Source organism: Parasteatoda tepidariorum, chromosome 12 (genome assembly GCF_982258835.1).
Source record: "Parasteatoda tepidariorum strain Cologne lab strain chromosome 12, Ptep-v5.0, whole genome shotgun sequence".
Lineage (NCBI taxonomy): Eukaryota > Metazoa > Arthropoda > Arachnida > Araneae > Theridiidae > Parasteatoda > Parasteatoda tepidariorum.
Window position 1 is genome coordinate 60,517,803 of NC_141766.1, and position 21,265 is coordinate 60,539,067.

General features: G+C 28.6%; 1 protein-coding gene and 1 long non-coding RNA gene across 12 annotated transcripts in view; one reads left to right on the plus strand and one right to left on the minus strand.

Moving 5' to 3' along the window:
* waw (Translation factor waclaw) overlaps window positions 1–21,265 on the plus strand; it is a 63,381-nt gene that overhangs the window by 9,398 nt on the left and 32,718 nt on the right. For all 11 annotated transcript variants that reach the window (XM_043039829.3, XM_043039832.3, XM_043039830.3 and 8 more), the window contains 2 exons: window positions 6,219–6,380; window positions 11,064–11,128. In XM_043039829.3, the coding sequence (XP_042895763.2) occupies window positions 6,219–6,380; window positions 11,064–11,128 (227 nt within the window). The remainder of the gene's footprint in view (window positions 1–6,218; window positions 6,381–11,063; window positions 11,129–21,265) is intronic.
* On the minus strand, window positions 64–3,617 carry LOC139427287 (uncharacterized). Its single transcript, XR_011638403.2, has 3 exons — window positions 3,487–3,617; window positions 2,739–2,811; window positions 64–167 (listed from the first exon to the last, which is right to left on the minus strand). It is a non-coding gene; the product is annotated as an uncharacterized LOC139427287 (long non-coding RNA).

Here is a 21,265-nt window from a genome sequence, read left to right on the forward strand (position 1 = left end):
AAAGCAAGACTTTTAACAAGAATAAAATGCTTAATATTTAAAATAAAACTTGACTTTTAGAGAGTATTATTTTATTTCTATATAACAAATCAAAATACAAGCAAATACATAAAAACTGTACAATAACTTCTTTATAAACATCCAATTCCAGAATGATCCTAGTTTTCCTGCAAAAAATTAAGCAATTTATTTTACTATAGATATATTAAGTACAGGGTATCCGCGCACCTGGAAAATCATGAATTTTGGCATTGAACAAAATTTGTCATGATTTTAACTATTTTTTTAAAAGAATCATGGGAAGTCATGGATTTAGGTTGCCGAAAAATCTAATTTTTGAAATTGAATTTACCCTCCCCCATTTCATGGTGTTTGGAATATCTGAATTTGTAACGAAATCCCCACTAACAGTCATATTTATTAAAATATAAAATGTTTTTATCATGTTCTATAGAAATTATGGTGCTCTTTCAAGAAATGAAAGAAAAAATATAATTTCTAGAGTGAATTATCTTTAAAACTCTTCTGTGATTTCAGAATTTTTGTTATTATTATTATTTTTTTTTATCAGTTTTAAATTCTAGCTGACGCAAGCCAGTCATTGACGAATTTTTTTTAAATTCCGAAATGAGAACAGAAAAAATTTGGAGTATTTCTTTCTGTTCCGATGAACGAGAAAAGTATCTTTAGAATATAATTCTGCAGAAAAAAAGGAATTTTTTTTTTTTTTTGCTTTTGTATTTTTTTCGGCTATTTTATTGCTTCAACTCTTTCTTTATTCTGTTTTTTAAATTTAAAATTTATAAATACGAAGATGTAGAGTATAACAGTTTTGGATTTACCTATCATTTCAATTAATGTTATTATTATGCTTTTTTAAATTCATTGCTGTGTCTTTGTCGGAGAAAATAGTATTTTCGTTAAGTCATGAAAATTCTTGGAATTAGTCATGGAAAGTCATGAAATGTCATGGGTTTGAAGATTTTAAATGTATCAGGTACCCTGTAAATAATATGTACAGAAACAAAATATCTAATTAATTGCTGACACATTTTAATTCTGGGTTAAGTTATACTATCAATTAATTCTAACTATTCAAAATACTTTTATTGATCTCAGGGAAATGTTCCAAAAAAACTTCTATCCTCTAATTTTTAACAATTCAGTTTTTCTTTTTTAAATATCCTACGTTATAGAATTTAATAAAGTTGCTCAAACCACCTGGTTTTTTTTTATTTGCTAGAACACATTGATTGTCACAAAAATATATTTTATCTGATTGTAACAAAAGGTAATAGCACGAAATAAATATTCCGGTTTGTAATAAAGCTAAGTATTTTATAAAATTTCATAGTACTTTGTAATATTTATTGCAAATTTGTGAAATAGTGGATTCATTTGGAAGGAAAAAATTGCAGCATCAAATATTAAAACAACTATGAATAATATCCTATGACAACAAAACAACATGGCTAAAACTTCTCTTTATAGTATTATGAGACAATTAATAGTTTAAAAATAGAGAGTACTATGATTGACTTTAAAAAAGTTAAAAGTGGTGACCAAACTTCTTTACTTTAAACTCATCTGTTATAAACTATTAACTTTTAAAATGCTTCCAAAAGTTAGAAAACTAACTGAAGCGTTACATATCACTTAACACTGTTTATATATTGCATTTTGAAACTACAGATCAATCCATTTAATAATTGAACATAAAAATGTATTTTAAATAAAGAATTTGATAGCAAAACTTCAATATTTTTTTAATTAAAAAGAAAACATTCTCACCAAAATAGCTTGTAGCTATTAATATGTTATGTATCGTTCATATTTTTAATATTTAAACAAAATTAAAAAATAAACGAATTTTTAATTTAAATTAATATGTGAGAATATTTCAAGTTTATATAAAGTTATTTCATTAAAAGAAATTTTAACCTCAATCAAATAAACTAACTAAAGGTTTTTAAAAATGCAAGAAATATATAAGAAAAAATTTTCAGATAGTACTTTTAAAAATCTAAAAATATGAGATTTGATTAAAATTTGTATTAATTAAAAGAAAATATGATTCTTCAAAATTATACACAATTAAGTATTAATTACCTAAAAGTGATAGTATACAAATTATTATAGAAGAATTTATTAAAATATGCTATAAAAAGGAATTATTTTTTATAAATTTGTAATGAATTTATAAAAAGGATTCCACGACTAACTAAAGAATATAAATTTTATGCCATCAAGGTAGGTTGATTTAAACAAAACAGTTTTTTAAAATATTAAAAAAATTTTTATACATAAAAAGTTTTAATTTGAATAGAACAGGATGGAAAAGTAATCTAAATTTCTCAGAAAAATTTTCTGTGAATGGGAAAGTTTAATAGGAATTGATTTTTTAAAAATAAATATAAATAAATGATTTTTAAATGTTTAGATATCGTAGCTTTTCTGCAAATATATCTATAAAAATAAATGTATGTGATGAAATGTTCTAAAAATGCTTAATATAACAAACAGCATCGCCAAATTACTTTTCTGATCACTAAAGATAAAATTAGTTAAATGTGATTATTGAACAAAATGAAATAAATAAAAAGTCACAACATAGTTTTACATATAGAATATAAAGTAGATTTTCTAATTTTGCTATGAATTTATAAAATGGATTCCACAAATTATAGAATATAAAAGGGATGCTACTGAGTTAAAATGTAGTTTTAACATGTTCTTACCATCTTTTCTGTTGATGGCCCTTCTAGTTCATCCAACAGTTTTCATACTCACTTTCCAGTCAGAATTTCAAGACTTTTCATGAAAGAAAGAAAAATAATTAGAATTAATTAATAAAAATAATTAGTTAAAAATCAAAAAAATAAAAACATTAAATTGAAAGAAAAAAAAACTGCTTTGAACTCATTTCTATACAATCTATCTGACAATAAGTTTACCAGCTGTCTTGTATATTCGCAATGCTTATCGTAAATTATTATTAACTACTGAAGATTTTGCTTCTAAAATAATTACCATAAGCAAATACTGTAAAATATAGTTCAGAATTGAAGTGGGAAATTTAGATTATTTAATTTAGAATTAGGTAAAATTAGATAAGTTATGATAAAATTAAATCATTTAACTAAAAAAACGTTTTCCCCCTGACAAATATAAATAATTCTAGTATGTTTACAATTTTTAATTTTAGTCTAGTATGTGTATAGTATGTTTATTAGTCTAGTGTGTGGTCAATTTTTAAGAAAAGTCAAAAATGATTTTACAAATTTTTTAGTAAAGTACTTTTGCTAATCAAAAAAGAAAGTATTTTGATTAAAAAATTTTAATGATTTAAAAAAATATTTTGTTTAAAATTATAAGCAATTATTTACTAATAATCATAAAATATTTCAATAATACAAAGAAGACCACAAACTATAGAATATAAAATAGATGCTACTAAGTTAAAATGTTGTTTTAACATGTTCTTACCTTCTTTTCTGTTGATGGCTGTTTTCAGTCTCTCCAGACTTTTCATGAAAGAAAGAAAATAATTAGAATATGACCATAGAAAAAACAGTTAAAAATCAACAAAATAAAAACAATGAATTGAAACTATGAAAAACATTTAAACAATGGAAAACAAAATTGGTTTTATGAAAATGTTAAAAAATAATAATCACCAGCAATATAAGGAAAGAAATAGAAACTGAAATTGATGTTAGTAGAGATTGATTCAAAACATTAAAAAAGAAACAAAATGTTAGAAAAGTCTAAAGTTCCTCAAGAACTCTGACCCCCAACAGAGTGGGATGAGAAACGCATAACCGGACATCATTAACTTTTCATTTTACCATGCACTAACAAAGAGAGGAAAGGGATCCTTTTTTTGAAACAGCTGCATTCCATCACCTACTCTTCCTCCTCAAAGCAAACTAACTTCTTAATTCTAAAATAAAGATCTTTACTTCTTTGAGCAACAAATATTTTAATATCATGAAGGGCACCCAAATACACTTACAAACTCCTTTATATTCCTAAAATTCTATTGCATAAAATTGACCATTAAAATTCTTATGATTCTCTTTTTGGTATTGACTTTACATTTAATATATTACAGTAAAAAATCTCTAGTTCTTACCACGTACAAAAGTGTTTGCATTACAAACTACTAATTTTAGTGTTATCATTCCTAATAATAATTCAAATTATTATAACTTTTTCGAAAACTATTAAAAACAGCGCTAATTCGAGGAATTAATTATTATGATGGGTCTCTCCTGGAAATGCAACCCCCTAAAGAGGGGGCAGTGAGTAAACTTTGTTTCGGTTTTTGCGAAAATAATTCGAAATAATATTTTCATTTAAGGTTTGTTATAGTAGTGTAAAGATTAAAGTGATAAAATTCTGTGTAGGAAACTTAATTCCTTTAATTTGCTATTAAGATAAGTTTAACGGACTGTTCTAAATTGATTATATGGGGGAAATTCATTTGAACTAAGTCAAATAAAGAATTAATATGTCAATACGGCAAAAGAATTACTCATCATAAATTACTCAATGCATTGTTAAATTACAAGTTCTTCAAAATAAATATTGTACAAAAAATATGCATATCAAAATTTATTTTTTTACAAAAAATAAAATTAAACTTAACTATGCCATATTTGTTAAACTTCATTCCAACTATAATTGCGAAATTTATTGTATTTAACTGTAAATAAACTAAGAATAAGTTACTAGATATCACATATTATTTATATAAAATTTTATTAAAAGGTTGATTTGAACTGTTTTCTAAAAACGGAATTAATCCAAAAAAAGATTATTAAAATAAAAAATTTTAAAAAAGTGTGTGTTATTAAGAGAAACAAATATACTATACAATTACAATTTTATTTGTTAATAAAAAGATTAATGAAAGTTAAAGAATACTATTTGTTTAATAACAAATTAATTATGATTGCATTAATCCGATCACTGGATACCCATTGGTCATTTTTTTTTCCTTGGCTAGATTTTTTATAAGGTCGTCATAAATTACAAAAGCTGTCTAAATTACTTTTTGTCGGCCAATGGGTTAAATTGGTTATTAATTCCAACCAATATATGTTTCATAGAACTATATAAAATTCCTTTCTTTCTTCAGTATTAAGATTTGTATAAAAATTGCTGCTGAAAAGGAGAACAATAGTTATGTATAAGTTAACTATAAAAAGAATATATAATTGCTTTGAAGTAATTTAATGTAAAACTATTAAAAATACATACTGGTTAAAATAAAAAGAAAAACTCAGTCTGTAAAACAATCAATTTCAAGAATTTCTAAAATTATCTTCTTTATTCAATGTAAATTCAATGTAATCTAAAGTTTAATGGTGAAATTTTTGCAACTTAAGGTTTTCTAAAAAATAAATTCTGCAAATCTAGTATATTTGATTTCATTAAAAGTTCAAATTTTCTTTGTAAAAAATCATGTTTAATGCTATTTAGTGAATCAAAATAAAAGAGAGTGCAAGTTCTTTCTGCCTCATAACATTATATACTTCTGTGTAATTTTAGTGAAATAAATTTTAATATTATATGAATTGTTACTAGATTTTGTGTTTAAAATCTAATGTATATTGATTTCTTAAATTTTAGTGCTATTGGTAATTGCTAGTCTTATAATTATTTTATTATCTCTGACTTCAGTCATATTTTTTTAAAAATTTGTTTAGAACATGCATAAAGATTTTTTATATCAAATCTCTGCATTTAAAATATGCTTTTATGGAATAATATATAATTATGTTATAAATTTGAAATTTGTGCTGTTTTTCTAAAAAAAAAAAATCGCTTTAAAGGTATTTATAATAAATATAATTAACATTAAAACAATTTCTAAAGTGTATCATAGTTTAATTACTGCAATAAAAATATTGTAACATAAACTCTTTTTACAAAAAAGTATGGTTCATGCTGATTTTTACTGAGCTAAGTTTTTATTTTGTTATATTTTATTCTTGTTGAATTTTTCTATTTTTAATTTTCTTGTTATTTACTAAAAAAAAAGAAAAGAAAGAAGAAAAAAAAAGTAGAAATCACTACTCAAATCTATTAGCTGTCATCAATTTCGTAAATTTATTTTTGTTGAATGCAATATGAAAATAGGACATTTATTTGGTTCTTTTTTTAGTCAATTATCATATGTGTTAGTAAATATTTATTTTCTTTCATTTCAGGGTGTTCAAGCTCAGACTGTTGCTAATTTTAATTTGGCATTTACTCAAGATATGACAATTATTCCAGTTATTAACAAGATTGACTTAAAAAATGCTAATCCTGATATAGTTAGTAATCAGATGACAAAATTATTTGGATTTGATGAAGCTGATATTCATAAGGTATTGTTATTTTAATTGTAAGAGTTTTTAATAATGAAGAAGATGAGGTTTATGTGTAATGCTTGTTGTTGGTAAAATTTTCTTATTGTTCTTCCAGGAATTTTTAGTTAAATAGAAAAGTAGGAATTTCGGAAAAAATTTATTATCGAATTTTGAATAAAACTTAAAAATCTTCATTTTTAGGAATCAGTTTATAATTGATTCTTTTGTTTGATATACAGTAAGACCCCGCTTAACGTGTAGGATACGTTCCATCAAAGTAGAGCGTAATGCAAAACAGTGCTAAATGAGGCTATCTTAACATGTAAATAATAGGGTTAGGGGAAGATGGATAGAAAATTGGCTAGGAAAATTGGCTAATTTAATATTTATGTTTTTTGTAATAAAAATAAAACCAAACATTTATTTCTCACAAAAATAAAAACAATATAAACAAATATACATACTTATAAAAACAAATAAAATTCTAAGTCGCTCAGATCATTCAGTCTATTTTGTGTTTCCAATTTTCAGCCTTTTTGTCAAGAAGGCATCTAATGTAGTTAGTGTTTTCCTTTTGCGTTCTGTTAGAAGTTGTTGATAAGTGGATAAAGCATCTATCTTTTGAACTCCTGTCAAAATTTGGATCATTTTCAACAAATTGGTCCATAATTTCAGTTATAGTGATCAAACTCCGTTTTACAAACGCCATGGAAAGTTCTTTTTGCTCCTCTTCGAAATCACTACTATCAATATTTTTGTTTTCTTCTTGCTCAGTTAACTCCTTGAGCTCATCATTAGAAAGACTAGCTGCTGTTTCTTGAACTATTTCTTCGACGTCTTCCACATTTACTTCATCTAAACCGGTTTGTTTTGCTAATTCCACTATTTCATCCATATCGACAGAGTGTCCAATGTCTTCGCTCTTGCTTCAATCTGGCCAAATGTTCTTCCATACTCCTTTCAAAGATCTTTCTGTTATCTCATTCCAAGAAAGGTTTATGTTTTCTACAGCATTCATGGTATTGTAGTTTTTCCAAAATTATCTTATTGATTGCTTCTCTTCTCCGTCTAATTTGTCAAACATCTGCTTTAATGTTCGCCGCAAGTAATAAGCCTTAAAATTGGATATAACGCCTTGGTCCATAGGTTGGATTAAGGCAGTTGTGTTAGGCGGCAAAAAAACCACTTCGACTGGAATGCATGTTGTTAAGTCTGATAAATTTGTTGGGTGGCTTGGATCATTATCAATTATTAGTAACGCTCTTTGTTCAAGTTTTTTAATTTCGCAATAACGTTTAACAGACGGGTAGAAATGTTCAGTGAACCAATCCTGGAAAATTTTCATAGTAATGCATGATTTTTTATTAGACTTAGATATGCCTTTCATCGCTCTTGGGTTTTTGGAGTGGTAAACTAGTAGTGGTTTTAATTTGAAATCTCCGCTTGCATTGCCACTCGAAGTGTTAAGCGATCTTTTGCTGCTTTAAATCCTGGTGCTCATTTCTCTTCACGGGATAGAAATGTTCGTTTTGGCATTCTTTTCCAAAACAGGCCTGTTTCATCAACATTAAAAAACAATTCTGGAGGATAGTTTCCTTGATCAATTATTGTTTTTAATGTCGCTGGGAATTCAGCCGCCGCTTTCGTATCACCACTTGCTGCTTCTCCTGTAATCTTTATGTTGTGAAGATTATTTCAATGTTTAAATCTATTAAACCATCCTCGACTAGCAACGAAAATTTCACTTATGTCACTTGCCTCAACCTGAATGTAATTAAAAATTCTTCTAGCTTTTTCTATTATGATAGATTGGCTTAATGGCATATTGCCTTCAATTTCGTGGTCAATCCATATAGACAGTCGTTTTTCCATTTCCTCTATAATGCTATTTCTAGAACGGGTAATTCTAGTTGCAGAGCTTGACGTAGTTGCAGTTGCCGATGACTGTATTTTTTCTTTATTCTTAAGAATTGTCCTTATTGTTGAAGTTGCCAAATTCAATGCAGCACTAGTTTGAGATTGACGTTCACCAGAATCTAATCTTCTAATCACTTGCATTTTAGTTTCCAGTGAAATGCTTTTTCTGGTTGTTTTCTTTTCTTGTTTTTCATTATCACCCATGATAAAAACTAAGGATCATAATATTTGTCTCTGTATTAATCGTTACATATAAGTTTATATGTACTTACGATAATGTCAACAAATGTTTCAAATGATAAAAATGCGTCTGTACAGCACTGCACCAAACAAGAAACAAAACTACACTGTTTCGGATATGTTATGTACATATTTGGAGGAGTCCCTGCACACAATTTCGGTGAATCTCCGGGTTGAAATAAAAGAGCGCTAAACCGAAACAGTGCTAAACGAAACAGCGCTATGCGGGGTCTTACTGTATTCTTAATCTTAATCTTAAATTTTGCATTATTACCTTAATTTCTTCTGAAAAAAATAAACTTAGTGCTTTCTACCTTTCATACACAGAGATGTAAGATATTATGAATTGTTGTGATATGTACTGGTGCACGAACAATAAAACCTGTTGATTAACTCACTTGCTGCATATATATATATACGAAGAAAATGGTAAAACGAAGAAAATTAATAAGTTTTATTTACTTTGCATAAGCTGCAAGTATATAGCATTCATAAAATAGGTTAAAAATATCAGAAAAACAATGGCAATAATATAATAAAGATTAATGAAAGGGGAAAAAAATATTTAAAAAAATATCATTGAAGCCAGAAAACAAAATAATGAAAAGAAATTATTCCTAAAATTCATGTTTCTTTTTTTAAATAAATATTAATTTTCTAAATTCATTAAAATTATTCAATTAAATAGCAACTTTATTAATTATAAACTTTAAATTATCCAGTATAATATTATAGCCTTGCGCACATCCATTTTCGGGCAAGGTAACTAACAAATCAAACGCACGTAAGTAATGCATTAAGAACGTGCTATAACAGCTCTATGCTTTTAACCTCTATTTGTACTTCTGTTTTCATATTTTGCAATCTGGCAAACTTATTACGAAAATATTTTAAATTATTCTTGAAAGATTCCGGTACATGTAAGTTAATTTGAATTCATTACTCGCTTTATACAGGGAAGTGATTTTTCCGCGGATTTCCGCTTTCTTTCAGATTTTTCCTTCTTCCCCCGCTAATTTCCGTGAAATTTTTTTTTTGTGAACAAGTTAAAGTATTTTATGAGGAATTTAAATTTCCGCGGAGCGGAAGTATTGAAGTCCTCATTCCTCCCCCTGAAGTTTCTCTAAAAATCATTTCCTTGGGATAAAACTGGTTGACCTTCATACAGGGATGAGATTTTTTTGCTTTTGCCTCTCGAATTTCAGCCTTTTTATCAAAAACTCCGATTCACTAAGAGTTTCGTTTTTTTTTTATTAATAAATATCCCGCTTTTTTTTTGAAAATTCAGTCGTTGAAATAAAATAATTATATTTATTTACGATTTTCAAAGATAAACAGAAAATTCAAACTACGTCCTAGCTGCCAACCTTTCCGTGTTTTTACTTATTTTAGCTATTTTCTCCGCTTTTACGCGCAGAAAATAAGATTTTCCGTATTTTTATTCGTCCGCCGGATAGCTCGTATTTTCGCAATTCAGACGTCGTGACCCTGTTGTCTGGCGTGAAAGCAAACGGAAAAAAACAAAAACAAATCGAGGTGGATTTGCTGTGAAAATATTTATTTGCTTATTCAATTAATCTTGTAAATTTTTATTTATTATGTCTAAACAAAAACAATTCAAGCAAGCCTTTTAGAAATCCCAAGTTCAGACTCTGCAAATATCTTGATTCTTATTCACGCGATTTTAATATCAATCATCCATTTTCGTATTTACCTGATTTAAAAGTTGCGCATTGCGATTATTTATGCTATTTAAACATCGTACATTAAGATTCTTATTTATGAGATTTAAAAATCCAGTATCGCGTTTTTTATTTATGCATTTTTAAAATCGCGATTTTATTATCAAATATCGATTTTCGTATTAACCTGATTTAAAAGTTGAACGCTGGCACGACTCTTCCGGAAAAGGGACGTCCGGATATAGGACGTTACACTGTATATATTTTTTAAGTTAAATTTTAAAAAAATATTTTTTTAAAATATTTTATTTTTAATAATTTTTCTTCTTCTCCTTTCATAAATCTTTATTATTATCCATGTTTTCTCTTTATTTTAAACTTATTTTATGTGTTCTATATACTTTCAGTTTATGTGCAGTAAATAAAACTCCCTGTTTTCTTTATATTTTAAACTTATATCTATAAACACCTTTGATTGAACAAGACAGAGTTGAATATTTGTTTCAAAACTTTCTTCTTCTTCCATGGTTAGCTGAGGCAAAAAAAAAAATATATATTTTTTGACTAATAATGCCATTTTGAATTTCCCCCTCTCTTAAATAAACTATTTGTATCCATTGTAAGCATTTTATACAACTGGTTAACAGGTTCTTTTTGTTCTTGTAGGCATACAATACTTATGTGTGAGGGTAATTTTAGCTTTTTTTTAATGGCCTTTTACATGTTATATTAACATATTTTTAGTAGAAAACACATTAATCAAAATCAATTAATGGCAAATCTTGCTCTAATCTAAGGGTTAGATTAATTTATAATGTTAATTTCTATTTAAAACTTATTGTTAATTTAAATTTTTTATTAGATATCTGCTAAACTGGGTCAAGGTGTTGAAGATGTAATAAAATCTGTTATTGAGAAAATTCCTCCGTAAGTACTATAACATTTTTTCAATATATCTAATTTTTTGTTTATGAAATAAATATCATTATATATAGAAATCGCTAGAAACATTTTTTTAAAATTTTACTTCATTAGAAAATTAATATTAAATTTTATTTATTTCATTTATTGAGCTTTTTAAATTTTACTAAGTGATAAGCAACACTTTTTTTTAAAGCTACATTATTATATTATATTTAAACTATACTTTTCTTCAATTCTGTTTTTTTTTGTAGAAAATTATATAAATTATATAAATTATTTTAATAATGAACTTGACAAAAAAAATTTTTACTTTACTTTTTTAGAATTAAGTGCACATTACAATGAGCCAAATAAATAATAATAATATAAAATTAATATCTATCTATATATTATTTAAACTGTCTATCTTTTTAAATATGATCAAATTTTCACATTTTAAGTGCCAATTTTAATGGTTTGAATGGTTAACCTCAAATATACTAATGTAAACTAGTGATAACTATAACTAGGGCTGCAAGTTTGTCGCGGGAAAAAGACGCCAAATTCGCAGAAAAATCACGGGAAACTTTGAAAATTACACAAATTCTAAACATAAAAAAATTTATTACATAAATGATGCAAAAGACAGAAATTGCGCAAATAATAAAAAAAGCTTAAAAATACACAACAAAAGTATTTCTTTGAATTTCAAGCAATATTAATATTTTAATTTAAATGAACAGAATTTTGGTACAATGTATTGTACATTGTCAGATTATTCTCGTTTATCCTTCGTCTTTCATCACTTAATACATTTTTATACTTAGAAAACGATCCTTCTGCGTCAAAGCTGTTTTTAGGCACCGACGAACTTTGAATTGCCACTTTTGAAGCTTTCGGTCTTTGATTTCCAAAACTCGATCAATTTTCCTTCACCAACACGCAATTCCTTTACCGTTGCTTTGTAAGAAGTAATTGCTGTGAAAACTCAAACATTCTATATTCAAACTACTAGATACAAGTCCCTAGTGACTCCTAGTCCCCCCCTTCATCTAGAAACTAATCCATATTTAAGAAATCACAAGAAGTCGCCTAGGAAAAACTAACTGGATATGTAGAGAGGCAGTAGAAATTTCATTGCCCAGTGCAATAGCATGTATAACAATTTTTCTGTCTAAGATTTTATTTATAACATTTTCCTTCATTTGTGATTCTAATTTCTGTTGTACTCTTACTGACTTCAGGAAGGTAATTACCCTCCTTAGGTGTAGAAAGACCACCTTAGTTGACAAGATTGTGATTATCTCTTATCTCAGAACTATTTTCATCTCATTTTGCTATTGATTCACTCCCCTAAATATCTAATCAATTTTACATGTTCAATTTAAGGTTCAGGAAAAGAAAAAATTCTGTTTAATAAAAATAATAAATTTTAAAAAAAATCACATTTTAAGCAATCTTCGCGCAAGTCAAGACATATTGAGAAATTTGCGGATTTTAGGAAAAAAGATGACAATTTCGCGGAAATCATCACGGAAATTCGCGCCACGACAAACTTGCAGCCCTAACTATAACTGAAGCTACGAAACTTAGATATAAAATTCTACTTTCTCTGAATTAACGTACTTTTTTTTTTTTAAGGATTTAGATTCTTGACCATCAAATTATGAAGGATAGGCGTAATTTGAAAAATGTACTTCGTATGTTGATTAATTAAAAGACATTTAACAAAATAATATAGTTTCTTTAGAATAATTATATTGAATTAGTATTTTTGCTAAGATATTTATGTTCAAAAATATTCTTATTTAATAGTTGAAAAATTTTAATTACTTACCTCACTACTAATTTAATTTGTACTTTGAAAAAAAAATCACCTAATGATATAAATTCAACGGGTAGAAATATTTAGTGCAATGAAAAATCTGTAAACATTTTACTATACCCAATTAACATTTTGAATTATTATTTTCATATATACCATGCTACACATTTAAAACTGAGTATAGGATATTATTTTAATATTGATTTATATTTTTGATATGTATAATTGCATCGCTAATTTAAATGAATTGGTTTTCTCAAGTGTCATGTGTAAGTTGGATTAGAGATTTTATTTTTTTATTGTATCTCATAAATATTTTAATTGTACCCACCAATGTTGATAATTTTTATTTTTATCATGAACCTCATTCACATAGTTTAGTTGTTGAAAGCATTTTTTTAAAAAATATAATTTTTATTTATCAATATTATGATTGCTTATGTCTTTTCTGAACTGACATGCCTAAAGTTTGCACCCGTGAGAAATTTTTAAATTTTTTTAACCAATATTTTTAAATGTCGTTCACTAGTGTTCATAATGATTTTTGGCATGTACCTCAATCATATAGTTTAATTGTCAAAAGCATTTAATTTTTACATATTTTTCATTTATCAATATTACGAATGAATTACAAATGTCTTCTTTGAACTGCCACACCTAAAGATTTCATCGGTGAGATATTGTAAATATTTTTAATAGCTCTTCATTAAGATTTTTAATTGTACCTTACCCGTGTTCATAATGTTTTTCTTACAACGCACTTCATCCACATAGTTTAATAGTTAAGTGTTTAGTTGTTGACTGCATTTGCGTTTTTGGGAGCTTTTATCTTTAAAATATTTATTGTCTTTTAATATTAGGAATGCATTACGCTTTTCTTTTCGGAATTGATATGCTGAACTGATTGTGCCTCATCGATGTTTGTTTTATTTTTCTTAACTTTCACCTCGTTCACATAGTTTAGTTATTGACTGTAATAGCGTTCGACTTATTTTTATTTTATCAAGATTATGAACAAGTTACTCATGAATTTTTTTCAACTGGCACACTTAAAATTTATGTAAATGAGATACTGACTGCTGAAATATTTTGTTTATTTTTTTATATTATGTCCCATTAACATTTCTTTAACTAATTACTAAAATTTGTTAATTCTTTATGCATTTATGACTACTGCATTAATGAAAAATCTATAATATTAGTTATTCTCTCTTATTAATGATCTTTTTATTTTAATACTCGGACGGCCAAATATTCGGTATACCCAGAACGGCCATAAGCGGTCAAATTGACCGATCCTTAAAAACATTGATAAAAATTGAATGTTAAGGTACATTAGGTTAGAAATTGTTATTTTGATGTTGTTCTCATATGTATCATAGTTTAAAATATTTAATTTTATTTATTTATTGAAAAAAAAACATATTGAGTTAGTGGTTAAATGATAAAAAATAATTATACTAAAATAGGATTTAATGCATTTTAACTCTTTTTGAACACAATAAGAGATTTTCGGGCTAATATCTATTTAATATTTATTATGCTACAATAATTATTTAATTGGGATACGTTGGTAATTGGGGTAATAATTAGAATACATAATAATTTACTCACAAAAGCGATAGCTCAGTCTTTTTCACAAGAAATACATACACTAATTATTTTCACTTTTGCGGTACATGGTCCACAGATATATTTCTTGCAGTTTTCACACATATTGACTGTTTTATTACCTTTACGATTCTTTGCTACTTGACATTGTTTCCTTTTTATACCATGCGTTTTGGGATCTGTTGAAATGTCCTTTTTAGGAATTATTTTGCGCACGTCAAGATGTTTTTTTCTTAACTCATCTGATAATTTCAAAATAAAGTCTCTGCGACTTATGTTGATATCGATCAGTTCCTTATATAAAACCCACGCATTTATGGGTGCTAAGACAATAATGTTGAAGAATACATGAACTGGCCAACGTCTTGAACAGGATTTCACAGAATATTTTCTTGCCATCTGATCTACCGCATCAGCACCATATTTCGTAGAGTTGTACTATGTTATGACTTCCGGAGTCTTTTTCTCTGTGTTTGATGCATTCAAATTTGGATGGAGGGAGCTCAGAAGAAGGACATTTTTTCTTTTTTTGCACTGATATGAGGTTAATGTTATGCCATTACTGTGCACTATTTTGCTGGAAAAAAGTTTATCCTTTGTTTTCTTGAAGCTTTCGAGAATTTCTTTTTTTGCTCTATTGGTTGTTCCTACCAAACTAATGCTTTCCTGTTTCAAGTTTTGAGCTAAATTCAGGGAGGTAAAGAAATCGTCCGTTGTAACATTTCTCCCAGTATTATAAAATGGCTCCATCAGTCTGTATACTGCATGCTCTCCAACAGTCATTGCTTCAGGACGTGTCTCATCTTTTCCAAGATAAGGAAACACATTCAAAATATATTTTGATGCCACATCTGTAGCTAACCAAAATTTAATACCAAATTTATCTGGTTTATTTGGCATGTATTGAAGACATTTGCATCTAACTTTAGTTGGAAACATCAATGCAGATGTTTTCTCCAGGTTTATAACAGGATAGGCAATTTTCAATGAATCGCTCCCAAATTTCGGAAGCGAGAGCAAATTTATCAGTCTCTAGTCGCTGTGATCTCATTGATTTCAAATCAAATCTTAGGTATCTAAGAATTTCCTTGAATCTATTTCTTGGCATTGTTTCAGGAAAATAATTATGTCCCCATTTCTTTGACCACAAAGCATCAATTGAAAGTCCTTTTGCAAGTAAAACACCTCGAACATAAAGCAAAGAAATAAAGTCATCTAGTTCTTCTAAAGAAACTTTTTAGTTGTTATTTTTGCACCTCCCACTTTCTGCTTCTGTACACTTCTGTATATGCTTCAACATCTTTTCATTTATAAACAGACGCCATGTGCAGCTTGCAGAATTAATGTTGATATTTCTTTTCGCAAACGATGTGCACTTTTTTCTTTCAAAATATTCTGTGTGGGCAGTCTTCCGGGAATATTTTGCTGAAGGTATTTCCAAACAGTTCCATTTTTGGTTATTTCTTCCTCAGAGTTAGTTTTAGATAATATAGAATCATTCAAATTATCTCTTTTCTTACTTAATCTTGGTTTGAAAGAACAGCATTTATTTTTCCCTTGAACTTTTTTCCGACTTTGAGGAGGCAATAATTCTTCATCTGGTTCAGAATCACTATTAGAACTTGATTGACAATAATCACTTTTATCGCCACAGTTTTCAACATCAGTTGTATACAAAGAGTCTTTTTCATCATCAAAATTACATTCATCTTTCTCATTATCAGAATTATTTGGAATCAGAACCAGAATCATCTGACAAAATAGTTTGCATCATCTGCATTATTTCTCCTTGAGTTAGCAAATTTTTTCCCGCAGTTCTCTGGGACATTTTGAATTACAGAAAGAGAAACGATAAATAATAAACGATATGTAGATAAAAAAAGAAAGAAAACTTTCCAGTAAATTTGCTCACTTAGTTAGAAATAACCTATCACAACCTCACAGTTCAAATTCAATAGTCTAAATATGATGCATGCCTTCCGAAGGAGACAAACGAACATTCCAAAAATTCGCGCATGTGCAGATTACTTTCAAACAGGTGTGACTGAAGGTCACCCTCTATCTTTCTTTCTACTCTTCACACCCCTTCATTTTAGTATAATTAATGATGCTTTAAAAACGACGGTAACAGAAATAACTAAAACCGGTCATTTTGACCGGTATTGGCCGTTTTAGGTATATTGTAAATTTACAAGAAAACTAATCAAAATAAATGAGTGAAATTTTTTGTGGATAATGTTTATTAATATTTAGGAAAAGTCAGAAAAAATCAAAGAAATCGGTGAAAACCAAAAAAAGTTAAACGTGTTTCGAATCGTTTTGCAATCAAAATTACCGGTCTGGCCGTTCTAGTGTTTAATTGTACCATACTCATGCAATTTGAAATTGTTTATAAAATGAAAATTTCAGGCATTCATGTTAGGATTTAGTAATTAGAAATTTTTTCATAAAAAATTATTAGAAAGGTTAATAAAATTATATCAATGATACTTCTTTGTTATTGTTTTCTCTCATTTTTAAATTGTTAATTAGCGTAACAAAACTTAGAGATACTGTAAAAACTCTAAAATATAATTGTATGATGAGTCTTTGCTATTTCATTTATTTTTAGTTTGTACAGGAGAACTTTCTTTGGATCCAATTTTTATTTCTTGGTTCAAAACAAAAATTTCTTCTGAAAAATATTATTCAATTAAAAATCATATAACCTAAATCTTAAATATATTTAAAATATTCAATATATTTAAAATGTTTAATTTGTTTATTATTGCTACCATAATATTATGCACGTCCAAATCCTTGAACTGTAAATATTGTGCCAAAAAGTTTATAATATGAATATTTTATTTGTTTTAATATTTGCCATGAAAAGTGCTTTATGTCTCACTTTGTGGCACCACTCTGTAATCAAATAAAACAATGGCCAAAAACGAAATCAAAGTTCTCTATGAATTTAAATTTGGTGGCTACACTTATCTATTTTTAAATATATTTTTTATTCTATTTTTCTATTTATGAAAATGATGGCTTACCAGCATACTGCAAAAACTTAGAAACTGGTATTAAAGTTTATGAAAAATTGCTTGAAAGTTTATTGATTAAGCTTTACCCATATTTTTCGGAAATATAAATTTTGTTCTGAAGTTTTTTACTTAAGATCGTAAAACACAAGAGTTTTTTAATATTTTTGTGGCCATAATAAATATTTTATTAACACGTTTTTAGTTTTCATAGAACACTGTTAAAAGTAATAAATGGAGCACAGTTATTGATCATTGAAATAATAGTTAGTGTCCTATTTTGCTGTTTTGAAACATGGGATTGCTTTAACTGTTTGTGATTCAGAGTCAATTTTGGATGTCAAGAAGGGTAATTGGTTATTGTGAGAAAGTGAATCACCTCAGTCAGTAGAGATTCGATTTATTTCGCTTCTTTAAAATTAAAATACCAAAAATTTTTGTTCTTTAAAATCATCATCTCTTTTCAATTAAATAAATTGTTGAATAATAATAACAATGACAGTCTACATTCCAAACTGGAAGAGTTTGTCTTTTGGTATTTAGATAGGTGTTTGCTCATTTTAAGCATAAGAGAAACAATTAAAATAATGTTTCTCTTTCATAGCCTTTAAATCTTTGACTCTGTAACTTTTTTATTTATTTTTAAATGTTATAAGTATTAATAATGCTCGGTGGCTAAGTGGTAGTGCTTCGTGTTCCTGTGCAAAGGTTCTGGGTTCGATCCATTGGCCAGGCAAGGTTAACTCAGCCTTTCATCCCTTCAGTGAGTTGATAAATGAGTACCAAGTCTGCTTGGGAACTAAACACTGGGGATTTCGCGTCTGGTTGACCACCTAACCGGAACATCTGCTCCTGCACCCCAGAGCCCAAGGTCAAGAAAACTGAAACGGTCACAGTAGGTTGGCCCTCTATGGGCTGTTGCGCTACTGAGTTTAGTTTTTTTAATTTTATATAAGCATTAATTTTACTCTGATTACTAAATTTGTTATTGTTTACATAGTTCATGGTTCTTTGTTTTATGTCAATGACTGAATTATCTGAAATCAAGCCTTTTTCTTTATAAACATGTTATTTTTAAATTCCTATATTGTTTTAAAAATTACTATTTAGGCTTTCTTACTTTAAATAGTTACTGATAGTATGCAGTTTTTCCCTTTCCTTCAAATGTCAATTTTTTTTGGTAAGGTTAGAAAAGACACCTATTATCCTTTGATATGTTCATTGGACTAAGACATTTCATTTATGAAATTTTCAGCTGAAAGCATTATCTACATAATAAGCTCAAATTTATGTTTCTACAACTATTTTTTCAGAATTTCTAGTGGAAAATATCCCATTTTTGTTTGGAAAATAAATAAATCTGAAGACTCAAAATAGTTTCCTGCAGTGTGTCTCTCGCCTTGAACAATACAATGACATAAGAGCACTGAAACCAGCACTGCTGTTTTTGACAAACCCTTTGGACTATAACTTCCTTGATGTGCGGTTGGACCTGAATATAAAATTTTGATAAGAAAGAAATGAGTCCAGAGCAAATAAAAGCTATTGCATTGGAAACAATTGAGCAGTGATTTCCTGCTAAGGAATAGATACATACATACATACACGGATGGTTCTCTGACAGTTAGGGGGCTGGTGCTGGAGTTTTTAGCAAACTTTTCAGTTTCTACTTACCCGTAGGGGCTTAATTCACACATTTTGATGGAGAACTGAAAGCCATCCAGGTGACTCTTCAACAACTATCATTGATACAGAACTCCTTCAAGAAAGCAGTTATCCTTTCAGATTCAACTTCTGCAATGCAGGCCATCTCCTTTTATCAAGAGTGTAAGAACATGTTAATCAAGCAGTGCCAGGAAATCATAAAAGAACTTTCCCACAAGATATCTTTTCAATGGGTACCCTCACACTGCAGTATTTATGGAAATGAGATGGCAGATATGCTTGCCAAAAGAGGAGCTGCGGTTCTTCAAAAGCCCAAAATTAAAGCATGCCTCCATTCCATTAAACTGCTGACATCACTCATATATCAAAAGACTTTTAGAAATTTTGCCACTCGGGCGTGCGATGGCAAGCCTCGGAGTGTTCTTTTAACAAACTCAGCTTTTATTCCTGACCACCCACGATCAGTTGCGGTTGCATCTTTTAGACTATTAATGGGGCATGACTGTCTACAGAATCATTTAGTTCGCATTGGACTAGCCGATGCACCTTTGTGCGTTTTATGTGATAGTGGACGGCCAATGATGGCAGAACATTTGGACGAGTGTGAAGCACTGACAGATTTTTCTTGTATATTTCAACGCTATTGGCAAGCAAGAAGTTTAATCGCCTCATGGCTAATGTAACTGGCATTTCACAAATAAAATGTTTAGAAAAATCGTGATTTTTTAAAATTTTGTAGTTCAAGAGCAAAGTCTAAATAAATAGCATTCTTATGGGCTGAAACTTTCAGAAAATAAGTTTTATAGCAAATATCACATTTTTAGTGCGTATTGTCAAAGAAATTCGAACTTTTGTTTCTTATGACTTACCTCGTTTTTTTATTTTTATGCAGTTGTTTCTTTTATAAATATTGTTCATTATGAAGCTGATCTGCAACCTCTCCAAACTAAAAGAAAACCTAACCTCACCAAATATTTCAACAAACTTTCTAGCTATGGACAGCATAATAAAACCTCTGTGTACCTAAACAACTGTCATAATAATCAGCAACTGAAGAAAAACAGCTCATTTAGTCATGTTGAACTTTTGCACTTGCCTTTTGGGAGGGTTGAACCCCACTGAAGATCTTATCTGAATTCAGAGGGACTCCCCAGAGTTCATTTCCACTTCAGTTTTTCTGCTCTGATCACTAAGAGGGTCGATATTCCTGCTCATCTTAAGTAGCTGGCATTGAAAGTTGTTAATGAGATCCCTGATAACGCCATAGAAATATTTACAGATAGCAGTAAGTTGGAAGAGCAAACTGGCAGTGGTATCTACATTGAGAAACCAGGACAAAAATTGCCTACCTGTCTCCGTAACCCTGATTTTTCTTAATTTAAAAACAAACTTATTGCAATCAAATAAGGCCTCGAAGCTATTCTCAACGAGCGAGACTTCTGAGACCTCTGGATTCTTTCCGATAGTCGCAGTTCCCTTTAACACATTAACAACTGGATTATAGTTAGAGATAAAACTAGCATTTCCTTCTTTTTTAAACTTTTTTCAAAGCTCCACGATGTTCATTTTCTGTGGACCATCCTTGGTTAAGCAATCTGCTTGCCATCCTTGGCAAGCAGATTGCTTAGCCAAGGATGGTTGTAGTCAATCTATAACTTCCTCTTCGGCCCTTACCTATTTAGAGTATCAATCTAAGGTTAAATCTGAAATTTCAAAGGAATGGAAGAACCTTCCCTATCACCACTGGTATTTGCGAAAAGAGTTTGTTCTTTTTGTTTGTTCTAAACTGTGACAGAGCTCCACAAACGGCATTTTCAAGATTGGACACACTCTTTCTTTGATGGTAGGAGGCTTTTTGTAGTCTGCTCTAAATGTCAAGCTTAGCAGGCCACCGCTGAACACATCTTGGAATGCTTGGGTCTCTCCAGGGAAAACTCATATGCTTCTCCTCTTCTGGTTCTTAATTTTCTGAGGATTAACGGTCTAATTGATCTTATCTGACCTTGTCAGACAGTTGGAGAATAAGTTGGAAGATTTTTC